Here is a 20974-nt window from a genome sequence, read left to right as displayed (position 1 = left end):
GGGACCAACGCAGGTGACCTCCCAAAGCACGGCTGCAGAGGAACAAACCTCCACAACGCAGGAACATCCCATCAGTACAGGTTATTCTGCATCCACAAATGTGCAGGGTTTTAGAACAAGAAGTGAAAATGACACCTGTAATAAAGGATCAGTGCCCAAGGGTGTCTTCGTTTAACTACCAGATTTCAGTAACTTTGTGGACTCTTCACATCCATTTTGCCAAAGCCAGATGATTTTGCACATGCTCTCCTACTGCAGGGTCTGCGTACAAGCAGACAGAAGCGATCACTTTTATGAGGGTTACTGACTAAATCTTAGTAACATTTATCCCTAAAACTTCTGGCTTGAGAGCAAATATAAATTCCGCCATCCTCAATTGGCGTCTTTGACTATATTATGAGGTTTGATGTTATTTCCCTTCCAGAGTTTGCGTGTGTTTGTACATAAAACAAGTCTTTGACCCACATCCAAGTGAGATTGTTAAGTCCTTGGCACATTTCCTTCGCTAGACTATAAGGGGTTTTAAGCACCTCAAGCTGCAAGAACCAGCTGAGCAGTGGGCGCCGAGCCCCTGCCGGGGTTTATCACCGCTCCGGAGCCGCAACAGCTCTGCGGCCGGGGCCGTGCCGGCGGGACGGCTGCGGGAGCTAAACCGCCGCCGGAAACAAAAGTCCTCAAACGCCGGCAAACCAGGCGATGCTGCCGGGCGCCGCGTGCTCGGGTCCGCAGCCAGCGACGCTCCCTCCGCGCGTAACTGCGCAACGAAATAAAGCATTTGAAACGCGCCTCGCGCTTCGGAGAAGTGCACTGCTGGGGGAAAAACAGGCGCCATTAACACACTGCTAAAAGCGCTGAAATTTAGCTTGAATAAAGACACCGAAGTGCGTTCCAATTCAGATTACGTGCAGGTGATGTGGGTTTAACGGCTACGGGCGCTTCACAGACTCTGCACGCACCCCGCGTTACTGCGGTTGTGGTAATTATCCCTTTTTCTTTTTAAGCAGCACATAAAATAGTCCCATAAAGCGTGGATAAATGTCGCGCAGTAAAGTTAGCACTCTTCACAGCAACCATGTCCCGGTTTTGAGAAAAATCTCAGCTCTTCCCTTTCTACCCATCAGATATTTAGGGAGTTGAAATAAATTCACCATTCACCACTTGCCACATTATTAATGCTCTTTTCTGAATCTGGCAACTAAGCTTTCATTTAGTCACCCTGATCAAAGGCTGGAAAGTATCTTTATCTCTAAACACTTCAGAGAAAAAGCCAGCTACCCCTAAATGCTCAATAACTTCCAGCTGGCTTCAGTGATACAAACAACAGGAAAAGCTGTTGGGGAGCCCCTAAAACGGAGGCAGCGCGCGCTCTCGGAGCTAATTCCCATTACTCACTCAGGAAGAGGAGTCACATTCGGAGCTGAACCAGTTACAGAATTACGGTATGATTTTGTCCGGCAGCTACTGAGCTCCTCACTTCTATCCCTCTCCCCTCCTTTCAGAGTGGGTTGTATATTAACCATTTGTTACTCCAGCCTCGCAAATGCAAAACAGTTCTCTCCCCAAACACCCGGCAGAACACACTTGAGACAATGCCACACTTTATATGTTACTCTATTTCTTTTGGTGTAAGAACTCCTTAACCGCGTCTTATCGTAGCAGAGCTACCAACGACAGGCAAACGATGAGTAACAAATGGCTCTGTCTCGTGGAGAGCCCACACGCAATCGTGAGGAGTCAGGCTAGCACCAACGAGCACCTGCAAGAAGGGGACGACGAGAGGTGAAGCTTGAGAACTGCAGGGCAAGTGCAACTTCCCCATATGGGCCAAAGAATAATATCCCACCCGCTCTCCCACCTCTTTTTTCCCCTATGTCAATGTCCTCTAGACAAGATTCTTCAAAACAGCTTTTGACACACCGAGAAAAGGTCAGAGCAGTTAATGTCCTCCTCAATATGATGCTGTCTGAAGCACGGCATTTTTAGAAATTCCAAGATTAATTACTTTAACTTAAAATTCTCTAGTTTAAAATCCTGTCTGATGCCTGATGCCAAAACATATATATACACTAACCATCCTACAAAGAGTTCCTTGGCCCACAGAGAAAAGTCGCTTGGTTCAATAAGGACCAGAATATATGTGCTCAGAAAGAAACATTTCCAAGCACAGCTTTTGTTTAAAATACTAACAATTTTCATGAAAGTCATTGTAATGGTCTATAAAGACCATTGTAAATGGTCTAATAAAGAGCATATTTGGCATTAAAAGCCTGAAGACCTCTTAGGCATTTTTAAAGAAATGATTAGTTCCCCGAGGGCTCCTCTGAAGGTCAGCACGCTACCCCTGTTTGACAGGAACAGCCAGAGACAAAGGCAGGGTAAACATCTTGCCCTGACGGATGCAGCAGCAAAGTCTGGAGAACAATTTCAAACCAATCTACGTACTTCCCCTCTGTAGAGTATACACTGGTATATTTAAAATTAAATGACATTTTGCTAAAATTTATATGATGCACTATTTCCAGTCAATTTCCACAATTTCCACAAATATCTGTACCACTCTTGAAAGCTGGTGATTTACTGAAGACTTTGCATCTATACCTCCACCTCTAGGTGCAACTGGTTCTCGGCAGACTCACTCAGATGACTTAGATCTCATTCTTCGAACTACCTCACAACCAGAGGTACAGAGCATTTCTCATACGCCACACAGGGGACTGTCTTGCTAGATATCCTTTATACAGAGCCCTGGCTGCATTATATTTTGTAGCAAGGAGGAAGAGGAGGAGGAGGAGGAAGCAAAGGGAATCAGATCTCTCTTCTGTGTTAATGACAGGGAAAATTTTCCAAAGTTGCATATACTTCATTTAGTACCAAAATATCAAAATGTGCCTTTCTTGCAACCATGCTGAAATCCACTAACCACAAAGACTTACTGCATATCTTGAAAAGAATGGTCATCATATCTAACACATATTCGTAGACAAGGGCTAGAAGTCCACTCTTGATTGTACGTTACTATTCAGTAAGTTTAGCTTTGCGACCATAAATCTGGTGCAAAATTTCATCCTCTCTCTCATTAGTACTCAGTAACAGCATAATATAAAACACATCATGACATTAAAAATACATACCAGTATATCCAGGCAGGCTGCTTTAAGTAGAGTTATCTGGTCTGCAATGGTCAAACTTGTAAAGCCTGGCAATCGTTTTGCAAATTCCACTATTTTAATAATGCACTTTGTTGCAAGTTCACTGAATTTATCCCAAAGCCCAAGATCCAGTCGAACCCGATGGTCTGCACTGGAGTTCTGGAACGAAAACGAAGGCACCATAAATCAACAATCTTCCTTTCAATAAATGATTTTCAAGGCAAAGAAACAGCAGCATAATATTCTTTCTAGAAGTACTTTCTATTAACATTCCAGGCATTTTCTGCAGTTTGCTGTTGGGATGATGCTGTTTTTAAACTTGGATTAATCGCCTGAAAATTCCTTGGATAGTTCTGTTACTTATGATTGCAGAGGCCATCTGTACAAGGAATACAAATGAAGTTAAACATTTTCAAATGCCACTATCATTATTCTTCCTTGCCATTATATAATAAGTGCATTGAGTAAGACAATTTACAGTTGTACCCTAGAAAATAAAATGAACAGTGGAACATGAATATTGGATCTTCATCTGGAAAAAGCAGCACAATATTTGGAACACAGTTTCACATACTTAAGGTCTTAGCAAATTAGTTCTACTTAATTTATCTGCTCTGTGGCTCTGCAAGGGTTTTACAGCTTTCTCAAGCTACAATCTCCCATGAATTAAAGAGAATTGCTGTACACAACATTACGAAAACCACCATGTACAATGATGAATGCTGTACGCTCATTTGATGGTACATCTAACACATCCTCTGTTGTTTGATGTTACAAAGATGCTCATTCTGTCTATGTCGTTCAGTGATTGTTTCCATATATTCACATATTTTAATCCAAAACCCTGTAATTTTCCAGGATATACAACTGTATCTGCATTGATTCATGTTTTTGTACATTAAAAATAGCTGCTTAATCCTAAAACAAGTTAAAAATGAAGTGCATGTCACCCAAGAACTAGCTGATTCAAAAGTTACTGTGATCTATTTGAGAACATCAGTCCAACAAAAATGGAGGCATGCAGCACATCCCCACTTCGCCAGCATCTAACCTATGCCGTTTGCAACACAGCCAGGGAGCAGTCCCCATCCCGCACTGGATTTATTTCCTGAGTCACCAGGCTTCCTGGGCATCACAGCAGCCTTCAGCTGCCTGGCTGCAGGCGTAGCAATAGCTCGGCTCATTTTGAGACAAACTTTGCCTGTAAAAACATGATGATTTCTAATTTGCAAAAGATCCTGAACTGCAACCATGGCAGAATTTCTGTCACTTCCACATCTAATCTGATGGCTACGCAAGACAGAAAGACGTATCTCCAGAAAAAGGCCCATCTACTTCAGAGAGATACCTAAAACAGGTAGAAGAAATCCCCCTCAGATAGCAGCAGCCTCTCCTGACTGCAGAGGAAGCTCACCTAATTAGGTGCTTTATTAAACTAAACTAAAGTTAAAATATTAAGCCTATTTAAATTAATTTTGAAGACAAATGGGGAGCCTAACAGTGCTCCCCATTTAACAGAGCCCAAAGTGCTCTGAAGCCTAACAAACATGACAGATGCAACACCAATGGTAAGTGTTCAATTTACTCGGGTCACACTGTCCTGGGGGGAACATCCCTCTAATAACTTTGCCCCTGCTGCTGCTGATGGTGAGGACATCTACCTCCTTGGAAACAGCTGGAGATCTCCAAAGGAGACATCCAGTGGGGACCACTTTTGGTCTCCTTCTGTCTCTCACACATACTCCTCCTCTACTCAGCTGGGACTTCCAGCAGGGAAGCAGTGCTGGCACGGTGATGAGCTACGGTGACATCCCACTGCCACTTGCCTCATACACCTGGGCCTCTTTCAGAGACAGGGCTAGAGGCAGCACCAGGGGCACATTTTATTGAATGAGGGCCCTAATTCAGCTAAAGGAAAATCCCTTATGAGCAAAGGAACTCTCCGTGAGCAAAAAGCTGTACAGAAGTAACTTGACACCTCTGATGCCAACAGCTTCCTGCATTTCGCAGGAAGCAAGAGGCAGGAGAGAGGACATGGGGCACGAGATAAGCCAAGTGTGGCTACAGACGATCTGCTGCCACTGCCAAGCCCAGGGACAGGCATGATGTGAAGGCCGTAGCTGGTCCCATCGGTCACCAGCCCGATGTCTACCCCTACTTGCCACGGAGTAGGGAAGCAAGCCTGTGATATTTATATTAGGCCGTTACTGCAATAAATCAGTGCTAATCATGATGATCAGTTTGAAGGTGCACACATGCCTTCTTTTGAAGAGGGAAAAAACTAACTTCATTTCTATTTGAATTGTTATTTTGGGAACTCCCTAAAAATCAGCTTCTCTCTCTCTCTCTCTTTTTAATAGCTGAAGAAAAGATTGGAGAAAATGTCTGCATAATCCTAAACCTAAAGAATTGCCTTCAAAATGGTCCAAAACCAATGGGTTAACAGTCATTGTAATGCCCTTTGAAACATTTCTTTCAGCTACTGGAGTATGCATCCTTCAGATTTATTTTATTTCATCCTCAAGGACCTTGGTGAAATACAGTACATTGGAGGAAAAATAAGATCAAGATGTGCAGTCATTCAGGCTGTAATTAAATTTAATAGGCAGTTTATCCAGTTCATAGAAAGATGGCATAGCGTAGAGCTACACAAAGCAGAGCCTAAAGCAGGAAATCATTTTACAATAGGGTATCCATCTGGAAAAAAATACGTTGCATGAAACCAGCAAGTGTGAACGAAATCTTCATCAGTATCATATGAGGTTACTTTATCATGCTGCAGTACTAGCAATGGGAAGTTTGACATGTCTTGTAGTAAGAGTAATGCACGGCCATCTTAACAAATGTAAATCTAACTCACTATTATGCAAACTGAAGGGAAGGGGCAGTTAATAAAATATAAAATAACCTGGTGTTTTATTATGCTGGTTGCCATATTCCTCAGCAATGGATCTAACGTGGTTTACATATTATCTTTGAGATGTTATAAATGGAAAGACTTTTAACATTTTATTTGGTAACAAATGCAGCCATGAGCATCACAGAAAACAGGTAGTATTTTAGTAGCATTTCTGAATATGTAAAAACAAAACCAACTATCAATGTACAGGTTGAACACTAAAAGGTGGGGTTAATAAAATGCATGTCAGGAATAGAAACTCTGATTAAATTTGCCTGGGGATCTCCTCTAACCATGCTGTGAAAAAGATGCAGATGCTATGACTTTTCCTGAATATTTTAATGAAGCATTTTTTTGGGTGTCTTTTCCAGCAGCAGTCTTGCATGTTTTTCAGGCCTCTGCACCAGTGCACATATGGTGGAACAATACTGTAATACACCCTAGTGACATCTTTGTCAGTAGAAAAGCCCAACCTTGCTATGAAATCCAATTAAACAGCCATTTTTGCCACATAAATTGATCCCATTTTTTCCATCATTTTTGTTCTTCATTGCAGTCTGCTCTATCTCCACATTAACAATATAGGCTGAGGTGCTCACAGAAACAAACACAGTAGCAGAATCCCTCCTGTCTTTAAAATCCACTTTACAAATGAAACAAGGCTCACAGGGGCCACTATGCCCTAATCAGGAACACTTGCTATGCCTCCTCGGTAAAAGCAGCAATGTGTCTAGCTCGTGCAAGTTCAGTGCGGGTATATGGCACACTCCTCCGCTCAATGCCAGCATCAGGATATACTACATTTCCTCTACAACAGTACGGAAAAACAGTCATGCAGCTTTTAAGATGAGGGCTTACAAAGAGCAACATGCCACCAAGATGCAAAACTTGTCTGCTTGCAGCCAGCAAAGAGCAGCTTGGGAGAACCGGGGGCAAGGATCTACAGAGGAAAGATTATTTTCTGTTTTATCCTCCCTTTATCATGAGGCTGGATGTAACACAGCTGTAGACATACAAATAACACCAGTCTCAAGGGACAAGCAGTACAGTTACACTCAATTATACTATAAAGTATGACATCTCTAGAGAAATTACTACAGCACTTTCTCTTACCTGGATGACAGTAATAAAACAGATCTATTTATGATGGACTTTTGAAATCCATTATGTTTAAATAGCTTGCTGATTCTCATCATCGACAGAACTATACTTGTCACTGCCCACCAAATGCAACTGTTAAGTCAAATGACCCAGGGAATTTAATATGAGTGTTATTCTCCCATTATTTTAAGTAGACTTTTATTAACTATGCAAAGTACAGTAATTATTACAGATAGAGACACTTTTCAAAGAGCAGATAGGTATAAAGCACACAATTGAAAATGCTTTTCTAAACCCATTTTTGAACAAATCAAAATACACAATGGGGAAAAAAATACCACATAAGCTTTTTCTACAGGAAATGCAGACTGCCATGTTCAAGAGCAAGAGGAATCAGATATGTAGTCCAAATGTCTGAGCAGATTTTGCTTTTTAATGACTGCATCTCTGCAAGGTCTTTTGGTATCAGCTCTTTTACTCCATTCTCTAATACTTAAAATCCTTTGCTCTTTTTAGCAGCAAACAGAAACATGTTTTTAATCAGTCTCAAAGACTGCCAAACCAGAGACGTATAGGAGCCGAGCTTATGGAACACAGATTCCTCCTCCCCCAGTTTCTATCAGTACATAAGTGCAGAACTCACGAAATGCGAGTGAATTCACATTGGTTCAATATGCTCATTTCTCACTTCTCACTCAAATAATTACATAAAACAAAACAAAAAAATCCATAGGGAGGTGGTAAAACCAATCCATATGCTTCACAGAATGAGGGGGCCATTTTTCATAAACATTACCCTACAAGACACGGCATAAATGCACTACTAGTAATCTTCTACCCATGCTATCTTCTTACTACCAAGTAAAATAAGATGTTCTATGCTTCTACTTCTCTTTGGTCTCAACATTAAAAAAAAATGGTGGTGTGGTTCTGCTTTTTTGACATCTGATCCCTATTTCAAGCATCTTAGAAGGAAAAGCTATGGCCTGAGCCCTGCATTTGATCCACAGAGCATGTTGCCTGAGCACTGCAGCTGTGTCCCTCAATTTATCATGGACCTCTTCCCTCTTCTGAGAAGCTCACGGATCCTCCACCTCTGCCAAAAACTGTCTCCTTCAGTGACAGACAGCTGAAGATGGAAGTCTACCTTTATTCCAACCACACTGCTATGTAGAAATACTCCAATCCCTTATTTTTTTTTAATTAGGTGCAAACTGAAGCAGTCTTTTACTCTATCCCTTTAAAAGCTGGGAAAAGACAGTGCTAACAACAAATTCCTATCCAGAATGGCAGAATGGTCACCAAACCTTAGCTAGATGAGAGATTTAAATAGTCAGCATTTCACACAGAATATGAGACCAAAGTGAGAGGGCAGCTAACATTTAGCACTGCTGCTATTAGTTTTGACACAGCTGTTGATGGAAACCATACAGCTCTTAAAGAAAGATTCACGGTAAACCAGAAATGACTCTCTCAGTATAATTCTGTTATTGCAACGTGTATGGTACCAAAATGTGACAAAGCAGCAGTCTTCAGACAAATGCAGCTAACCCAACACGGAGTGCCACAAGACCAGCGACAAAAACAAGAGGTCTTGAACTCCCAAGTTACCCAGTATGGCCTGAGATCAAGATTACTGATACTCAGCCTCAGAGACACTGCAGTCAGATCACGGTTATCCATAGTTCAGATTCATCCAATTTCTACATAGACATAATCTCATCACCAGGCTCAGCAGGAAGCCAGGATGAAGGCAAGAGTGGTGTGATATGCAACAAGACCTGCTCCCATTTCATCCATTTGTATCATTTCAGGAGCTAAAATATTAATGACACCAATATATAATGCAAGAGTATGGCACCCAGGTTTATCTTTCAATCGTTCAGGATCTTTGACAACCACCAGTACAAAGTATCAACGGATCAGCTCCAGAGCACTTTTCTAGCTCAGAGCTAACACAAAACCATGTCACAACACATTTGCACTCCGAGGTATGCCAATCTGTTATTCCAGGATACCAGGCCACTGGCAATGCAGCCTGCGAGCGATCACCACGGCACGCAGACCAGCCCGGGGCACGTGTCCCAGCTGCGATCACCTACGATGACCTCTCCAGCAAGGCATACAGGAACCATCTTTGAACTGGAAAGCTTTTTCACACTTATTCAGAAGTGCTCTTACATTCGCAGAAGGCTGAGAACACCCGTTTGAAAGTTTTCATTCGCTTTAAGATGAGGACACGCCACATATTACGAGGGGTGGGGTTGAGGGCATTAACCCAGGAATTTCCTTGAAAAGAGATACTAGGCATCCCAGTCTCAAGCCTTGAAGTGGAAGGATTTTAGTTAGGTCACCAGCTGGCAGTTTTCAAGCTCCTTGCCCTGCATACTCCTCTGGTCCCTGGAGGTCTGACTATGCTTGCCTATTTCAGCAATATTTAACAGCATGTCTACATTGACTGTTTGGATTAAGTCTACCCTGAGCATGAGCAGAGATAGCACCAGAGCAGCCCACAGAGGGGACAGGCCTTTCCCAGCATGAACAAGCTTATGCAGCTCTCCAAATCAAACATGAGAAATATTGTGAAAATACTTTCAATGACATAACAATGATTTTCTTTTCTAGCACCACAACCTTCTGCATTTAATACCACAGCATTTAGGCTTGCTTTTCTTGCACGTAAATTCCAAAACCTTACACCTCAATCTAAGACTTTTGAGACTTGCACTTTATAAATAAATGAACATGCCATAAAACAGTACCCTGTTCGTTAAAACACTGAACCAAATATTCATGCTTCTCGTGGACTTGCCTATACTACTCTTTGAGAAATTCAACATTTATCTCTAAATTGAGGTTTTTGTTACTCTAAATGGAGAGTAACCCAAAGACTATGTATTTTCCCTAGATTCTCAATCTTCTTCCTGGATCCTCAGCAGGGGCTGGAAAACAAAGACGGCAGAGGCAAGCCACTCCACCTCACCCCCTAGTAAGTGAGAACACATACCTGCTCCACTACTTCGGCACATTTCGCTCAGTCCTCTCAAACATCTAGTACTACTACAACTGGCAACACGAGACCACACAGGCCAGATCCAACACAAGCAATTCTTCTACTGGTATGTCTCTAAATATTGCCTAATGTATATTTTTTTTAGCATCTCTTTAACTAACACAAATGCAAACTTGACATTCTGTTTCCTCTCTGAAATCTATAAATACTGCAGACTTTTCCGCCTTGAATTCAGCAACTTACATATGAATAGAAAAAAAATTTATTTCCCCAAGTCATCCTCTGGAGAAATTCCTACTATACTCAATTTCCTGACTGGGGGCTGATTTTTAATTTCCAAAGAGCACCTAAAGTTCGTGCTGCTTTGGATATTTTTGTAGATTGGAAAAAGAATAAACTGCAAATCTGCTTTTTAGAAACTGGTTTATTTAGACATTCCATATTTTCCATGACTTTGGTAGGCTGGGGACTGCTACTAGAACTCTCTACACCTGCAGTCTTTGGAAGCTAACAGATTTCTAATGAACGGTAGTATACAATTCCCTCATGGAATCCAAGTTTGTCCCCTTGCTGGATTTATCTTTCGGACAGCTGGCAAGTAACATTTCCAGGTAAGTACAATTTCTCTTTTTCAGCATTTATTTCCATGTATATATACACTTTTCCCAGCTAAGGAAATTCAAGGAGTGTATCTACTTTTGTACCTTATTTAAATATTCAAAGTCTCCAATCCAAAGCTCATGTCATTCATGCATATTCAAAATGTAAGCTTTACAAATCATGCTTACTGTAGTGTATTTTCCCAGCTGGCAGAGCGAAGGGAAGGTTTCCTGGTGAGCTTTCCGGATCTTCTCAGTGAGATCATCCAACTCTGCTGTCATTTCATAATTTTCTGTGGACTCCTGCTTTGAAGGTTCCTTCTTCTTTTTGTTCCTATCATTTCTGACAGCTATAGAAAAAAAAAGAAGAGACACAGATAGCATGCAGTTACTCACACCACTCCACGTTGCTCTTGCTGCTCTGCTTCTAAACACTGCAAAACATTTATTTTTAAATTTAACTGTAAGATAAGTGGAGATAAAAATGTCAGATGCACACAGAATACTGTTGTAAGCTTAACTACTTATCAGTAGGAACTAAATTTAATGTATGCTGATGAAACCAAACTTCCATAGGTGTTTACTGCAGATGTACTATCATACTCCCACAGTATATTGCTTCCAAGAAAGTCTCCTACAACTTCACACGCACTGCAAGTCTCTCAACACCTCTGTGAGATGGATTTTTTTCACTGTATCACTCAACTGTGTGTGGCAGAGCAGAGAAATTCTCTTCAGTGATGCAGCTGGTATTTTATTGGATACAAACAACACTAAAGAAAAGCAGTAATTGTCTTTCTAAATTTCACAATATAGAAAGATAACAAAACCCATACTAATATGAACTCCACCAAAAAAGAAAGTAATTTAAAGGGAAAATTAAAGCTGAAAATAGTAAATGAAAGAAGATGAAACATTAAATTCAAGATCTAAAGATCAAAGGAGAAGCACAAACACTTGAAAGAGTAAAAATCACAGCAAAGCTTTCTGAAGTTCTTTGCCATCTGCTGCCGCACTTAGGTCAGTCTTCTACCTTCCCCCTGGTTGTGGGGATTACTGGAAATCTGCTTTGCACAGCACTCCTTCTGTAATTGATTTCCCACATATTTGTGTTTTGTAATAAAATATGACAGCTGCTCGATCACCATGCTACTCTTTGTTCTTTTAATGAAAATAGCTTGATTTTACAAAACATGCCCAAGAGATAGGCCTATGTCCACTGTATTGCCAATACTTGTGAATTTTATCAAGAGGCTTGTTGTTAGCTAAAGCTAACGGTCTAAGCGTAGCCAGATGCATAAAGGACCTGGGCTTTAAAATAAAGCTGAGCAAAGCCAATCCCTGTCCCCAAAGACTGAAAGCTGCTGGACAAGTAGAAAATAACACCAATATTGACCTATGTTCAAAACCCCACGATACCTAATTGAGTGCCCCGAATTCTGCGGGTGCAGTTGATGAGCTTGGAGCATTTGAGGAAGCTGCTCCACATTTCTTGATTCTCGTGTGCGCTGCCTGGCACCAGAAACAACATTTAGCTGTGCCACAGGGAGCGAGGAATGGCAGAATCCAGGGACAGCTCTAAGCTAGCTCTTTTCCCCAGTGGGTTCCCCAGGCCCAATCCCACAGTACCACGTCTTCTGTAGTTGCTTGCTCTCTTCCTGCAGACCACAAATGATCCCAAAGAGTAGACGAATACTGATTAAGGAAAGATGAGTTTTTGCTTAGTCTTACCTACAGCCTCTGTTAAGCAATGAATAACGCATAGTTGGATTCATTTTCCTCTGGGTATTTTTACTGAGAGGAAATTAAGGGCAGTATGAGAAAAGGTGGGGTGGGAATGCAGCACTTAAGGGGATGTACATAAAAACATAATGCACATAACAGAAAACACGGACTGCCTACAGTCAATATTGTTACTCCTTGGTGAGTCACCAAGCACATACTCAACGCAACTGAAACTGCTTTGTGCTTCTTCGTAAGGGTTTGACTTTGCAACACAGAGAAACCTCATCCCTGATCCAGCACACATTTTGAACATGAACTTGATTTTAACTGTGTGAACAGATCCCATGCTGAAGTCCATGATCTGCTCCTTCCCAGGTCAGGGTTTGGATGTTGAGCATCTTGCCGGCTTGAAGTGCAACCTGGAGTGACATCAAGTCTGATGTTTAGAGTAACAGAGACTCAAAAGAGACCAAAAAAGGTGGACAGAAACGAAAAAGAAGCACCTCCATGTGATGGTTCAATGCAACCCATTTAGGCAGGTTTGGGCGGTTGGGATCCCCCTCCATTTTACTACTATTTCCCTAAAGCCAAAACGCCCCCATTTGTTCACTGAATCTTAGGGCTTAGAAACATTCTTATGCCTTGAAAAAACACTCAGGACCAACACTGACACCATGAGTGCTCCAAACTGTCACTGTACTCCAGAAGCAAATTCTAATCACTGATGTACTTGGGAGATAAAAGAGCTCCTTAGAAAATCACGTAAACTCCTACCCAACCGCAAAGAGCAATAAACCTTTGCAATAAAGCCCCATTTACTTATAGTTCTATGAGCTGATTGACAAATTTGCTAAACAGGCGGCCTCGGCAACTACTTATCTCAACAGTTTGGAGCTCCTCGTGGCGCACACACACGGTATTTAGGCCAGTCGGAGGAGCAGCTGCCAAGAACTCCCAGATACAAGGAGATAATTCACACAGGAGTCGCTTTGCTGCTCCTTTCCCTTCCAAAGGCCCCCTAGAACAGCAGCCGCTGGTCAAGCCACACCATCAGACGGGCTCAGCTCTGTCCTCTTTTATGTCTATATTCCATGCAAAGCAACACAATAAAGTGTTGACACACAACACCCAGGCTCCAAAAATAAAAAGAATTTCAATAATGTAGAACTACTACGCAAATTCAACTACATCTATAATTTAACTGAAAAAAGAAAGAGAACAAGGCATTGCTGTATTTAAGAGTTAAATAAAAACACAGAAACACACTTCTACACAGTAAATTCAAAAGCTATCATTGCTCTAAGAATACCACATGGGGGTATGGTTTTGGATGACAGCTTATGCTTATATGACATAAATCACACCTTTTTCTATCTTGGTCTTTACATGCATATGATCACATCAATCCCTGATGTAATTCCACTGCCTTTTAATGATGATACACAAGTGATGAATCTGTGTCACAGTTAATGCTGCTGTAGAAAACTCAGGGTATGAATTTCATTACTTGTGCATTAAATTTTGACTCCATGGTTGCATTATTTAAGAGCTCCCAACAGGGGACAGTATGGCTGCTCACTTGCCCTGCAAGAATTACTGGAAGGAAAAAAAAAAAAAAAAAAAAAAAAAAAAGGGCAGGGAGAGAATGACAGAAGGTGCAAGTATGGAGGAAGCTGTGGCCCAGTGCTGCTGACAGCCCAGCAAGGTATCCTCATGCCTGAGCACGTCTGCTCTGAGTCATTTTTGTCTGAGAGCCTCCCCAACACTTGGACATGCAGGCCAGCACTTGCACCTCCACACCCAGAAACTTCCAAGGTGCCGCAGCAGCAAAGGCACTTTCTGTTGCCTTGACTTCAAGCACCAGCTGCTGCCCTCAAACATCCACCCCTTACAGGATGGAAGATGGGGCTGAACATCATCTCCTGCCCCCTTTCCTTCCCCACACCTGCCAGGGAGCCTCCCTCACCCCCAGTCTCCCACTGTGCTCCTTAGCTGTAGACACATTGCCCTCAGACGTTTAGCAATCATGCAGCAGTTCTTGTGCTCCAGTGAGATCCTTCTCATTCCAGTCATAATGCAGGGACTTATCTAGTCCTACAGGCAATTACCCAGGTCCACCAAATTTAGTCCCCATTTGGCCTAAGAAGAATCTGGAGCCCAGCCCAAAAGAGTTAGCCAGTTTCTAGATCATCAAAGAAAATCAGGAAACACTAGGTTTCACACTCCCACTTGTGTCAAGGCAGGCACAGATGTGTGCAATGGAAAGAACCTGCAGCTCTGAACACAGTTTTCCCAATCACTTGCATAACCTTTGCTTCCCCAGCTGCCCAGAAGATGGTTTGACAGCACCCTTCATATTTTATAATGATTAATCAGCTATAAATTCATGGTTTGAAATGCTATCATTGCTGTTTTGCTTCTCAGAGATCCCCATGACCTTTGAGTAGCTTTGTGTACCAGTTAACTGTTTTTGTTCCTGTACTGACAACCGCTAGTGTTTCCAGTTGGTTCACATTCCTGCAGAACCAGTCCTCTCCTCCTTACGCAGTTTGAGGCTCTTTGTTAAGCTAACAAATCCCCAAAGCCCCAGAAAGCACAGAAAGCAAAACAGCAATGCACACAGCTCAGCGTAAGGTAGATCTTCAACAAGATTTTTTTTTTGTTCTCCAATGCTAACAAGAGCCGAAAACACAGCTGGGCATGAGGCAGGACTCCCACAGACCTGCTAGCTCTTCCCTCTGGGCGGGGGACTGCTGTCTCCGACCTGCTCCCTTGCATCTCCTGCATCAATCCATCCATTTCTAACCTGGGCTGCTGGAAATCACAGATAAATGGAGCCACGCACATACACACACGTGTAGTGAGGCCCATGCTGGACATCGCACCGAGGGTATCCAACAGTGCCAGGGATGCGCGCTGTGCTGCGGAACAGCACCTCTGTGCGGATCCTTTACACGGCGATCCTCAAACGGCAGCTTCTGAGAATTTTTAGTTCTGGCAGAAGTTACTAGCTGTGGACCAGTTTAGTCAAGTATGCATAATTAATCATTCCCATTGCCAAATTTGATCCATCAGGATGAGTGTCTTACTTTCCCCCCCCTACTGTGTATCACCTTTCCCTCCATCATCTTTTAGTAAACTCTGCCAATTATAACTAATGGTGATATACAAGAACGTCTTCCAAACCGTCACCTTGGGAAACCTTAAACCCAGTGAAACTGAGTGCGTCCTCCCCAGAGAAAAGATGAGAAGCAAAGCAAAGACTCTACAAACCCCATGGGCAAAGCTAGCACTGAACTACACATCACCAAAAGCTCCCATGCATGGGACTGATGGAAGTCAGCACAAAAATAAAGGTCTTCTCCAACACTTGGTACTCAAGAGACGTTGTTTTCCATTTTTGTATGGCATGTTAGATTGCCTCCTCCTGTTACAGGAACAGCAACATAGGATCAGAGTTACAGTACACGATTAAACTCCAAATCAGCTCCAATTAAAAAAAAAAAAAAAAAAAAAAAGGCAAAATAACTTTCTTGAAAACAATAGTCACACTTGACAAACTGACATGCCACTAATTTAGAGGAGTAAGAATCCTACTCATGTTTTAATAGTAATACAATTACAAGCCAAACACAGTCTTAAAATATGCAGAACACCAGATAGTTATAAATAGATTGGTTTTCTTAGATCATGATTTCCAGATGAAATAATGTTTTCTTTCAGGAAAACCTGCTTGCTCTTTAAAAAGAGCAGGAAACTATCTTAAAACAAATTCCCATGCCAGAACTGAGCTTTAACATACGGAGAATGATTGGAGGCAATACACGTTTCAAATACACAACTCTGTTTCAAATGGAGAAAGCCAACAACTAGTAAACAGTCATGCATGGGGCTTGAAATACAAAAATACAACATACTGAAAATTGTGAATTTTGTAGCTGATTCAAATAAATCAACAGTGTCAGCTGCCTGGTGCATTTGCCACAAGAAAACATCCAGAATTAAGTGTGATAGTATCTCTCTGCAGACGCATACCAAAATTAACAGGGTGCATAAAGAAATTATCACGAAAGAAATTTCATAAGAACTTGGCAAGCTATCATTTTTCCCCAGGCACAGAGTTAGCATCTGTATTAAAGAATTCAAACCTGCCCCTAGATTCCTGTTGAGAAATAACCTTCAGCTATGGCAAATGTGCCCTGACCAGTCCTCCAGGACCCTCTGCCATTGCACCCTTCAGTTCAACCACAGGGGAAAACACCACAGATTCAAAAGACATCACCCTCTGGGTTGCTTTTATGTCTGCTGTCTCTTCCAGTCACTGGTGGTATTTTCTTTTTTTTTCTTTTTCTTTCTTTCTTTCTTTTTTTTGAAGATGGTGAATCTGAACTCTCCCTTGCAGCTTTGTATTATTCATTACATAATTGCTATGTTTTATTAGAAACATGATCTATTATAACCTTGAATACGGTAACTTAAATGACATTGAAAATTAGATTATTCTGATTATTAGAGAAGTGAGAAAGGCACTAAACATTTGTACGACTGATAATCAATCAGTGTATCCATCTGAGTGCAATAAAAATCAATCAGGAGCTAGTGCGTTTAAATCTAATTTTTTAAGCATGACATTTTCTTCTGAGTTTCTTTTTTAAATGTCACCCTCTTCTACAACAGTGATTGATTCTATCCCCAAGGACAGTTAACTCCAACTGTTTTATTCATTGCACAGAAATCTTGTATCCATATGCTTTTCTAAATATCAAATTAATTACAACAATAATATTTTCATCAAAATGTGAAATTTGGAAATACACATTCATGTAATCAAGATAGTAAGAAACATGATGGTACATTTAAATTGTTTGAAATAACAGGATGACTTTAACTAGCAAACAAAGTATTTTAACACAGAAAACTGGAGTTCTGTGTCCCTTAAGTTTTCTTTTTTTTTTTTTTTTTTTTTTTTGCTTAAAACAAAAAGCCAAGGATTTGCTTGTTTAAATATAATTAATTTTAAAAATGTTCAGTAGTGAACAATGAATCACTAGTTACAGAGAGTCTGTGAGTAATTACGTATGCCTCCAAAATAACCTTACTAGGCTACTGTAAGTATAGGGGAGACCTTTGATACCTATAGCCTAAGGGGCTCTATTTTTCCATTCATGCACAGGAGATTTATATGGGTATATCCTATTATAACCAAGCAAAGCAACACATCTCCCATTTATGTATGAGGATAACTGCAGGGTTAATATATCAAGAACTGAGTTAAAAGAACAGGTTTCATTATATGAATAAATGATACAAATGGATGCTCTACAGCTTTATTTAACTGCCTTGAAACTTGATCAGTGGTTTCAAGGATTCCATCAGTCTGCAAATTATATTTTTGACATGAAATTTGGCACCTGCTATTGTCATATCCCTGAAATATTAATAAATGAAATGAGAGAAAAAAAAAAAAAAAAAAAAAAGAGTTCCAAGTCACTTAAAGAAAAACAAGACTAACTGAACTCAGAATAAGACCAAAATTAGCAAGCCTGTACAGAACAACAGACTGGGAAAAAATACCAGTTGAAGACAGCTGAAAAGTTTGGATATTAGTCATATACTTTGTTTGCTAACTTTACTATCATTTTCAAGATAAAAGACTAAATTTCATAAAACAAAGATTCTTTTTTTTTTTGATCTCAAAGAATCTTTTTTAAACTTTTAAGACATAGGAAATGAAAACAACTGTTATCATACTTTGGCTATCTAGAACTGCCAATCCAAGACTTGAAATTACTGCCAAAGAAAAAACCTGGCCCAAAGGACTGGTTTGGTTTGAATGTTGAAGGATCCATAAAGTTATTCAGAGAGAAAAACACACAGCCCATAAACTACTTCCAGGTCTGTGAACATACCAATAAAGCCAACCTGTACATTGAATGTGTCATTTCAGGACTGATTCAAGTCCTGTAGAATATGCCAGACACAGTAAGAACTGCCCATAGGGGGGAAAAAAAAATCCAGAAACAAAATGAACTGCCATGCCATCACTAGCTCCTTAAAGCAAATTAAGATGTTGCAAGCACAGAAAGACACCAAATCAGTGAAGCAAAATCCACTGTCCCACTCTACAGAATAGGGATCCTACATATTGCAATTAAAGCAGACAGAGAGATAGAGATGATTATATATATAATGATAAACTGTTTAAATACTACTTGCCCTTAGTTTTCTATTTTAAGTGTGCTTTAATATCATCAACTAATTGCCAGCATGGAATAGGATAATCCACATCCTCTTAGAAGCTGACACTTAAAGAGCTATTGAAGGTTAGTATTTTAAAGCTTCAGGCAGAATAAATCACCAGTATCTCCCATGAAGGCCCAGCAACATAACTGCAATGGAAATAAATCTAGCCATACCAATCAATCAAGACAAAACTTATCCATTGATACATTTCCATCTGTATTTCCCATAAACATTACCTCGGTTACTTAACATTGCCAGAAATTACAGAACCACAGAACCGGTAAGGCTGGAAAGGACCTCTGGAGAACATCTAGTCCAACCCCCCTGCTCAAGCAGGGTCACCTAGAGCACGTTAGGCAGGGTTGCATCCAGGCGGGCTTTGAATATCTCCAGAGAAGATATTCACATTTGCAAGATGGAGCTTCTTCATAGGCGACTTCCACAGTATCTCCAAGCATCTAGTGTTGGCTTTGAATAAATTGGCACAACTATCACTCCATCCTCGTTCCTCTTCTGCCACCTTTCTCACAGTATTCTGGATGAAATTAGTTACTTCCTTATTCTAAATGTAAAAAAGACCAGTTTTAACTAAAATTTGCCATGCCATCTGCAACAGGTTTTGCAGAGCGAGAACATCACCATGTAGACATTGCCAGTTGTCCCCTTCCCTTTGCCAGTGGATATATCTGAAGCAGCTTTGGGAATCGCTCCATTCTGGGAGATTTTTATGACTTGTTGGGCTTGTAAGGTTAACCCATTGCTAAGTGACAATCTAAAGCCTCCATGAAACTAAAATTATCAGAGAAATGAAATATTACAGTGTTTACTGTGCACTTCTTTTGGCTGCCAAAATCCCAAAGGATTTACTAGTCATTTCTTTAGTACTCTAAATATAACTCTGTATAACTGCTTAAATTAAAATGGTCTAGGGAATAAGACAGCTTTGCATGGAATTGCAGTGTCTAAGCACGTTATCTAAACACATACAAGAACACAAACACAACAAATGATTATTCACTCTTGTCTTTACAGCTGAAGCCATTAACTGCATCCATAGCAGTTGAAAAACACTTCTAATCAGCCTGCCTGACATTAAATTTCTATCAAGTTATAATACAGAAAAATAACGCACTTGCTTTTCACAGACTGGGTAAAGAGAAATTCCTAAATTTCAAACTCTGAACTTTCAGTCAGAAGTCACTAAGAGGCCAGTAAATCTGTCTCATCTGATTTCAGCTGTTCAAGTGCCCTTTTGAGCCACCTTCTCAAAGCAACTGCCCTTTTGAGCTACAATCTTGAAGTCTGGTACACTCACTCTTTATGGATAACCCATTACGGGTAAAAATATCCCGAATCTGACCTTTTTCTCCAGGGTCACCAAAAGGTAAATCAGTCTATTCATCTACAAATATTACATTAATTTCTTTCATGTGACAGTCATGGTAGTACAATGCTCACAACTGGGAGAACTTGGGGTTATCCAACGTGATCAATTCAATTTGTTGGACACTACCCAGGATTGCTGATGGCAAGGAAAGTGCACGGCTGTAAACTAAAACCAGATACTGCACTCTATTTCTGCCCAGTACCTGGCATGACTGTAGCACTTCATACAGTTTGATGTGCTGCAGCTATTTTATTTCTCATCCTAACATACACGCACACAAAGAACATGACTTGCCTTTGACTCAACTGGGAAGCTACCTATCGTGGCGAATCACAACTTTGCCCGACAGTAGCGTTAACAAGCACCTTTAACAGAACAACTTTCCAAGATGAATGCATTCATTCAATATAATGAATGAGTCTCATCAACAGGACAGATCTTGACTTCCCGATTACATATGATAAACAGACTTCATGGGACAGTAAATAAAAAGGCCACAATTCCACCAGGGAAAAAAGGAGGTGAGCTGCAACCAGCCCTTCGCTGTGCTCACACGTGGCTTGATCCCAGCCTGCCGGGCAGCATCTCCCTCGAAGGAGCAGCAAGGCCAAGGCAGTGCGCTGCCTGCGTTTCTCCCTTTTATTAAGGCTGGTTGAAAGCACTGAATATAGCTTGGCTTTCCCCACACAGAGCTCAATCACATGTTATTAACCAGAATTAAAAATGATAGCCTCAGCTTATCACCATTACTATTTTAGTCTTGCAGTGGTATGACTCCACAGATCTCAGCAGAGTCCTATTAGTGTAAAACTACAGTAGCGTAGTGGGAGATCAGATCCAATATCTGTATCTGCAGAT

At 40.9% G+C, this 20974-nt stretch overlaps 1 protein-coding gene across 6 annotated transcripts in view; it reads right to left on the bottom strand.

Annotated features, from left to right (window-relative positions):
- RARB (retinoic acid receptor beta) overlaps positions 1–20974 on the bottom strand; it is a 317926-nt gene that overhangs the window by 9901 nt on the left and 287051 nt on the right. For all 6 annotated transcript variants that reach the window (XM_062569332.1, XM_062569331.1, XM_062569335.1 and 3 more), the window contains 2 exons: positions 10951–11111; positions 3132–3308 (listed from right to left, as the gene is read on the bottom strand). In XM_062569332.1, coding sequence (XP_062425316.1) covers positions 3132–3308; positions 10951–11111 — 338 coding nt within the window. The remainder of the gene's footprint in view (positions 1–3131; positions 3309–10950; positions 11112–20974) is intronic.

Source organism: Rhea pennata, chromosome 2 (assembly GCF_028389875.1).
Source record: "Rhea pennata isolate bPtePen1 chromosome 2, bPtePen1.pri, whole genome shotgun sequence".
Taxonomy (NCBI): domain Eukaryota; kingdom Metazoa; phylum Chordata; class Aves; order Rheiformes; family Rheidae; genus Rhea; species Rhea pennata.
The sequence above is the reverse complement of the archived record's forward strand: the minus strand, read 5'-3'. Positions and strand labels throughout refer to the sequence as shown.